The sequence below is a fragment of the Pristiophorus japonicus genome, unplaced genomic scaffold, assembly GCF_044704955.1.
Source record: "Pristiophorus japonicus isolate sPriJap1 unplaced genomic scaffold, sPriJap1.hap1 HAP1_SCAFFOLD_124, whole genome shotgun sequence".
Lineage (NCBI taxonomy): Eukaryota > Metazoa > Chordata > Chondrichthyes > Pristiophoridae > Pristiophorus > Pristiophorus japonicus.
Window position 1 is genome coordinate 1,835,089 of NW_027250904.1, and position 8,830 is coordinate 1,843,918.

The 8,830-nt window shown below is 47.6% G+C and overlaps 1 protein-coding gene across 1 annotated transcript; it reads left to right on the top strand.

Moving 5' to 3' along the window:
- Window positions 1–1,861: 1,861 nt before the first annotated feature.
- On the top strand, window positions 1,862–2,725 carry LOC139242170 (probable G-protein coupled receptor 139; the record flags this gene model as incomplete). Its single annotated transcript, XM_070870263.1, has 1 exon — window positions 1,862–2,725. A coding segment is annotated over one exon (864 nt), but the record flags the coding sequence as incomplete, so codon positions are not given.
- Between the last annotated feature and the right edge of the window lie 6,105 nt (window positions 2,726–8,830).

The window sequence follows — 8,830 nt, forward strand, 5'->3', positions numbered from 1 at the left end:
CACTGTTAGTGTATCTGGGACCTCACTACTGTCCATCACCGTGCTGTCGGCTATTGATTCTTTAAGTGATATTGGTCCATCAAGATTCAAATGTTCTGTTTTGAACTCAAGCAAAGATATTGTAAGAGACACTTTATTTCCTGAATTTCAGAATCCTCGCTACACTGCACATTTGGATCAGATCAGAATCAGGTTTTTTGCGTTTCGGGAACTTGTCACCAAATGACGACAGGTGATTGACCTGAAACAGTCACTGTGTTGCTCTCTCCTCAGATGCTGCCTGACCTGTTGATTATCTCCCGAATTATCTATTTTTATTTCAGACGTTCATTATCCACAGTATTTTACTGTTGTGTTCACCGAATGCTCGCCATGTTTACTTGCACACAGTGCGAAGAACAAATCCTGACAGATCATACACATCTTCTTAAATCACTGAAATATCTCCTATTTTCTATGTTTCTCCTATTTTCTATATTTCTATAAAGGTTATCCAGGGGTATGAGGGAAAAGCGCGGTATGGTGTTGAGATAGAGGATCAGCCTTGATCATATTGAATGGTGGTGCAGACTCGAAGGGCCGAATGGCCCACTCCTGGTCCTATTTTCTATGTTTCTATGTTTCGAATCATTCAGTTTCAGCCAGTGCCTCATTTTCCACATTCTCCAGTTCTGCATTACTGCCACTGCTTCTGATGGTTGGAACAGATTTATCAGAGTCATTTTCATTCTCACTAAATGCTCATTCAGTCAGATTTCCAGACATTTATTTGCAATCTTTGTTTTGAGTTTACAATTGACTCTCATGTATGTCTGCCACAGCTCAGTGGGTCTCTCAGTGAGAATCGGAGTAATTCTCTATTGTACCCTGCTTTCATTCAGCATAAAGAATGTCAGCTGATTGTAACTGAAGTATTAATGATCAAACAATCCTTTGATATTTTTCCATCTAATATACGATGCACAAGTTGGAAAGCAACATGTGAAAGAAAACAAGAATAACTCTTATCCATTTGTGTTCAGATACTTTACAGAAACATTGGGCAGCACTTTACCTGTGGAATAAGTCGTCCGATTTCGATGCTAAAACAAAGCATTTAGTTGGACATTCCCTGGTCAATGATAACTATTTATTTTATTCAGAGTCCATTCTTTGCCATGTTATTCGGAAATTCTAACTTTTAATGAGCGACAATTTCAACAAAAAGGTGTAAAGCTCATTGTTCAATACACTTCCTGCAGCCCAGTTATCTTTCTAACTGCTGTACATTTGTATTTAATAACCTAACATCGTCATATTAGCTTCATACATTTTAAGTAGAACCACCTGTAATTATTGCACGCCACAATTGCAGTCGATGTTTATTTCTGTTACACTCACTTTCAGTTCTAATTAGAATCCATATCCTCAGCAGGAGCAAGAATACAATGAGGGTCTCCCTCCCTCTCCCCCTATCACCGCCCCCTCCCACCAACACAGCGGCACAGAAGTGAATCTCACCGCTCTCGGTGCTGACTGATCCCGGGACACGAAGGCTTCCTGAGAGGTTCTTGACCCGTGTGCCCCTGTTACCTTGGGCAGTGTTGTTGTCTGCTGAGCTAAAGGTAGATCTATCATTTAATGTCTCATTGATCAAACATCTGTTCATTTCATGTTGTCTTTATCCCCATTTCAGTTATTGATTCCTTATTATTTTTGCAATAAACCCTGCATTCATTTCCTCAGGTACGAGAATTAGATTATATCATTTCATGTCACTAATGCTTTGCAGATTGCAGACCGAATCCCATCAATCTTCTGCTCTTGCTCCCAGCCTGATGTTTAATTTAACTGGTTATTTCCTTTCCTCACAGTGAACTTAGTGACGATAATGATCCTGTCCCGGGGAAAGTGTGGACTCTCCAAATGTGTCACTCGTTACCTGGTGGCCATGGCAACAGCGGATCTACTGGTCATGATCCTGGATCTGATACTGAGGCACATTCCGATTCGTTATAAGGAACAGTTTATTTTCGTGTATTCCATCCCCCTGTGTAATATCCACGCCGTCCTGCTCTATGCAGCCACAGACTGTTCTGTCTGGTTCACCATCACTTTCACCTTCGATCGATTTGTGGCCATTTGTTGCCAGAAGCTGAAAACTAAATATAGCACCGAGAGAACGGCGGCTGTGGTTCTGGGAACAGTGACTGTGCTGAGCTGTTTAAAGAACATACCCTGGTATTTTATGTTCTCAGGTTGGTATGTGCTAGGTAACAACCCCTGGTTTTGTGATGTGTATTACACTAATTATGCATCACTGGGCTGGGCAGTATTCGAAATACTTCATTATATTCTAACCCCGTGTGTCCCATTTATTCTGATCCTGCTGCTCAATGCTCTCACTGTCAGACACATTTTACTGGCCAGCAGAGCTCGCAGGAGACTCCGGGGTCACAGCAGTGGGGAGAGTCCCAGAGACCCCGAGATGGAGAGTCGCAGGAAATCCATGATTTTATTGTTTGTTATCTCGGGGAATTTCATCTTGTTGTGGGCAATGTATATGGTGGTTCTTGTGGAAAACCGGATTGGTTGGATTACACATTTTGTAAATATACCTATGTCTGTAACTGAACTGGGATACATGCTGCAGCAGCTGAGTTGCTGTACAAACACTGGGATTTACGCCGTGACACAGACTAAGTTCCGGGAGCAGTGGAAGAATGTGCTGAAATATCCCTTTGTTGTAATTGTAAAATGCATTAAACGATAAGAAGCAGCAGAGACTTTACAGCCTCAGAACTCAATGCCACCAGATAATGGGGGGGAAATCCCGGTTGGGGGCTTCCTTCGGACAAATGCCTCCGACCGGAGGATATTTTACGTAAACCTTCGATTCCCATCCGAGACCTTCATTCCATGTGTAGCGTTAGGGAAATGGCCTTCCCCATACGTACAGTAAAGCTGGAGTCACATGGGCCTGAAGCACCAATCACGCTGCAGTATTCTCAGTGATAATAATGGCAACTCGCTTTTTCAGAGTTCCCATTATTATCAATGTGAATAAACACCTCAATATTGAAAAGCAACAGAATAAATTAACAAACACATCACATATTTAAAATTAATTGAAATTAAAGTCAATGTTTTGGAAAAAAAAAATATTTTTGGAATTTTTTTTAACATGTTTCAATAAGGTTTAAAATAAATGATCCTTGGTGGAAAAGGTTTTTACTGTAAAAATATGTATTTCAGTTTATTTTTGATATGTTTTCGAACTCTTACACTGGTAAAAGTAATGTATCGACCTGCTTTTACCTGGTTTAAGAGTTTGAAGGACATTCTCTGGGCATGATTTGGGCAAATGACCCAATCTCACCCACACAAATGGTCTTCTCCCCGGTATGGAGAAATCTTTGACAGATCGGAAAAGCCGGTTTCCGGGGCATGTACACTTGGGCCTGACCTGGTGAGGCCGGAATTTAAGGCCCATTGTGTCCGAGCCACTCTCCCTCATGGTGAATATTATCACACTCACTCACACACTGTCTACACAGGGCTCCCTGGGCGGGGAGTGACAATCTGTCAGGATCCTCTGCAAGGTCAGCAGTGACCTGCAAAAGGATGGCACCCCCTAAAGTACCACCTGAAGTAGCTGGTCTCCCGCCTGCACTAAGGTGGCGACATCCGTTGCCTAGACAATGGGATAGTGTTCCTCAGGACCCCTCCCTGCCTCACATATGGATGTCCTCACTCGCGCTCGGCACAGCATATACAGCTCTGATACCCAGCACAAAGCTGGTGGCAGGATCTATTCCCATTGGCTGGTTGATGTCACTGACCTTCCCCTTCCCAGAAGTGAGGCCAGGTGATTTACAGCGAGAGTCGAGGTCAGCAGCAGATAGAAGTTTGTTCACCAAAGCAGTGAGTGAGTGGCTAGGGGGAGCCACTCGGCCCGGCCCTACACCAATCCCCACAACCCAGCATGGTAAGGAGGAGGTCCAACACCAGGTACGATGGCAGCTCCTGTCGGCCAGGCTTTCCATCAGTGCCTGAATCTGACTGCAAGAGACCTACGTCTGTCTTCACTAATCGTTTTCTCTTCACATATCTGTGGAAGCTTTTGCAGTAAATCGGAGCACGATTAGTCCATTGAGCCCCTCGAGCCTGCTCTGCCATGCAAGATCATGGCAGATGGAGGCTTGTAATAAATGCACCGAAATAATCCTGGGCGATTTTAACCTACATATTGATTGGACAAAGAAAATTGGCCAGCGTAGCCCCGAGGAAGAGTTCATAGAGTGTATCCTGGATGGTTTCCTTGAACAGCATATTGCGGATCCAACCAGCGAGCAGCCTATCTTAGATCTGGTGCAGTGAAATGAATGACCATAACATGGTTCAATTTGAAATTCTGTTGGGCGATGAGTAAGTTAGTTCTCAAACCAGTGTCCTAAGCTTAAATTATTGAGAAAACAAACGTATGAGGGCAGAGTTGGCTAAAGTGGACTGGGAAAATAGATTAAAGTACGGGACGGTTGATGATCAGTGGCAGACATTTAAGGAGATATTTCTTAACTCGCAACTAAACTATATCCCAATGAGATGGAAAGACTGTAAGAGAAGGGACAACCATCCGTGCCTAACTGAGGAAATAAGGGTCGGCATCACATTGAAAACAAGGGCCTGCAATGGGCCAAGATCAGTGGGAGACCAGAGGATTGGGAAACGTTTAAAAGCCAGCAAAGAACAAATACAAAATTGACAAAGAGAGGGAAGATAGAGTATGAAAGTAAACAAGCACAAAATATAAAAACACAATAAGAGTTTCTACAGGTACATAACAAGGAAAACAGTGGCTAAAGTAAATGTTCCTCCCCTGCAGGATGAGACTGGGGAATGGTCGAGACATTGAACAAATATATTGTATCCGTCTTCACGGTAGAAGCCACTGAAACACCCCAATAGTGGATAAGCAAGGGGCTATAGGGAGGTTGGAACTTCATACAATCACTATCGCTAATGAAGTAGTACTCAGTAAAATAATGGGACTAAAGGCGTACAAGTCCCCTGTGTCATGTATTTAACCATCTTGTAATGATTTGGTCATGTAACTGTAACTCATGCACACTGTACCTGTACCCTAGAAATGCACACCATGACCACAGGGGGTGAACTTGCGGGAGACACTCCTCACCTGGGTTTCCAGGTATAAAAGGGCAGGTCCCACCCAGGGTCAGTACTCCTTGGTCCTGCCAATAAAGGTGAAGGTCACAGAGTGACCGTGTCTGATATATCCATGCCTCGCGTGAGTTTGTAGTAAGGTGCAGGGACACTACATTTGGCGGTGAGAATCGGGAATCACCGAACCACGAGGTTGGCCACCGGTGGCACAGAGGAACATTACTGTGTGGGTGAGGACTGGGACGACTTTGTGGAAAGACTCCAGCAGAGCTTTGTCACAAAGGACTGGCTGGAAGAGACAGCGTCTGACAAGCGGAGGGTGCATCTACTGACCAGCTGTGGTCCACAGACGTATGCATCTACTGACCAGCTGTGGTCCACAGACGTATGCATCTACTGACCAGCTGTGGTCCACAGACGTATGCGCAAATGAAAGACCTGCTCGCACCCCAAAAGCCGGCGGACAAGTCTTTTGAAGAGCTCAGCCAACTGATCAGTGAGCATCTCAAACCGGCAAGTAGTGTACACATGGCCTGGCACCGGTTCTACTCTCACCGGCACCGGGAGGGACAGAACGTCTCGGACTTCGTGGCGGACCTGCAGTGCTTGGCCAGTTTCTGTAAGTTCTCTGATGCCTGCAGGGGGAGATATTAAGGGACTTTTGCCATCGAGGGCATTAATCATGCCAGCATTTTCAGGAAGCTCATAGAGACCAAGGACTTGACTTTAGAAGGGGCGGCGTTGAAAGCTCAGACCTTTATGGCAGGGGAAGAGGAGACCAAGCTAATTTACGCCCGCAACCCTGGTCCCAACGTGGCGATGGACCAGGGAGTTAACATGGTGAAAACTGCTCGGGACCCCGCAGGCAGGCAAGGGCATTTCGAAACCGCCCAGGCAGCAACAGGCTCTAGGGTGGGCCTGCAACAAGAACAATGGAGAGGGGATCGTCAATTCATGCCATCTCGAGGAACAATGTGTCCCGCGATAGGACCATTAACACCCACCATCAGAGTACTTAGAAACAGCCAAATGGGCAATCAGAGGGGAATGCTGGGTAATAGTCCCTTTGTTAACCGCAATCTCAATCTCAGCTCATGCTGGAGATGTGGGGGGTAGACACACTGCAAGAAGCTGCAGATTCCAGCAATATACCTGTAGGATTTGTAATATCAGTGGACACTTGGCCAGGATGTGCAAAAAGGCTGTAGCGAGGCTAATCTGCGAGACAGAGGAACCAGACGAGGGATCTGCAATGCAGGATGATGCCTGGGGTAAAGCCATGGATGCTGAAGTTCAGCGGGTTCACGTGGCTGACGTCCACAGCTCATACACTAAATCGCCACCCATGATGATGCAAGTCTTACTGAATGGCATCCCGGTGCACATGGAGCTGGATACGGGAGCTAGCCAGTCACTCATGAGTGCCCAACAATTTAAGAGACTATGGCCACACAGAGCTAGCAGGCCCAAACTGGAACGCATTGAGACGCAGCTACGGACTTACACCAAAGAGATCATCCCAGTGCCGGGCAGTGCAAACTTGGTGGTAACACATAATGGATCACAGAACCGGCTGCCACTCTGGGTCGTTCCGGGAAATGGCTCCGTGCTTTTGGGGAGGAGTTGGTTAGCTGGGATGAAATGGAAATGGGGGGATGTGCACGCCATTTCATCCGTGGAGCAAAGTTCATGCTCACAGGTCCTGCAAAAATTCAGGTCACTGTTTCAACCCAGTGTCGGAACGTTCAAGGGCACTAAAGTAGTGATACACATCACACCGGGCACCAGACCAGTGTACCACAAGGCCAGAGCGGTGCCGTATGTGATGCATAAAAATATTGATTGTGAATTGGACAGGCTCAGAGAGGGCATAATTTCGGCCGTTGAATTCAGCGACTGGGCCAGTCCCATCGTTCCTGTGTTTAAAGCAGACGGCTCGGTCAGGATTTGTGGTGACTACAAGGCCACCATCAACCGAGTGTTGCTGCAAGACCAATACCCGCTCCCGAGAGCGGAGGACCTTTTTGCCACGCTGGCAGGTGGTAAGCTGTTCACGAAGCTGGACCTCACTTTGGCCGACATGACTCAGGAACAGACTGAAGAATCCAAGCTTCTGACCATCATCACGACACACAAGGGATTATTTATCTACAACAGGTGTCCGTTTGGCATTCGTTCGGCAGCAGCTATCTTTCAGAGAAACATGGAAAGTTTGCTCAAGTCCATCCCAGGAACGATTGTGTTCCAAGACGACATTCCCATAACGGGTCGAGACACCGAGGAACACCTCCACAACCTGGAGGAGATGCTACGCCGATTGGATCGGGTAGGCTTGCGGCTGAAAAAGGCCAAGTGTGTGTTTTTGACCCCAGAGGTCGAGTTTTTGGGCAGGAGGGTTGCTGTACACGGGATCAGGCCCACTGAATCAAAAACTGAGGTGATTCACCGGGCACCCAGGCCTGGAAACACGTCGGAGCTGTGATCATTCCTGGGACTTTTGAACTATTTCGGGAACTTTCTGCCGAACTGAAGCACATTGTTGGAGCCGTTACACATGTTCCTGCGTAAAGGTTGTGAATGGTTTTGGGGGGACTGTCAAGAACGGGCTTTCAATAAGGCGAGGAACTGCTGTGTTCCAACAAACGGTTGACTTTGTATGACGCCTGTAAAAAACTGGTTTTAACGTGCGATGCGTCATCCTACGGGGTTGGGTGTGTGTTGCAGGGTAACGATGACGGCCAACTCCAACCAGTGGCTTACACCTCCAGGTCGCTCTCCCAGGCAGAGCGTGGATACGGCGCAGTCGAGAAGGAGGCACTCGCGTGTGTGTACGGTGTGAAAAAGATGCACCAGTACCTCTTCGGTAGACGGTTCGAGCTAGAGACGGACCACAAGCCGTTAACATCCCTGTTGTCCGACAGCAAGGCTGTCAATGCTAATGCATCAGCTCACATACAGCGCTGGGCCCTCACACTGGCTGCGTATGACTACACCATACGGCACCGGCCAGGCACCGAAAACTGCGCTGACGCACTCAGCAGGCTCCCACTGGCCACCACTGAGGGGGCGTCGGAGCAGAGCGCTGAGATGGTCATGGCCGTTGAGGCTTTTGACACTGCGGGCTCTCCCATCACAGCCCACCAGATCAAACTCTGGACCAACAGGGATCCCCTCCTATCCATGATAAAGAAATGTGTCCTGACTGGGGATTGGGTGCCCGCACATGGGGCGTGCCCCGAGGAGGTCAGACTGTTTCAGAGACGGAAGGATGAACTCTCCATCCAAGCCGACTGCCTGCTATGGGGCAGCCGGGTAGTCATACCCCAGAAAGGAAGGGAAGCGTTCATCAGGGAACTCCACAGCGAGTACCCTGGCATCGTGTTAATGAAGGCCATTGCCCGGTCACATGTATGGTGGCCAGGGATTGACTCAGACCTGGAACACTGGGTTCGCAGGTGCACGATGTGTGCCCAGCTGGGCAATGCCCCCAGGGAGGCCCCACTCAGCCCGTGGCCCTGGCCCACCAGCCCATGGTCACGTATTCACGTAGACTACGCGGGCCCGTTCATGTGGAAAATGTTCCTGATCGTTGTCGATGCGTACTCGAAGTGGATCGAGTGCATCATATTAAACTCGTGCACGACATCCACCACCGTGGAGAGTCTGC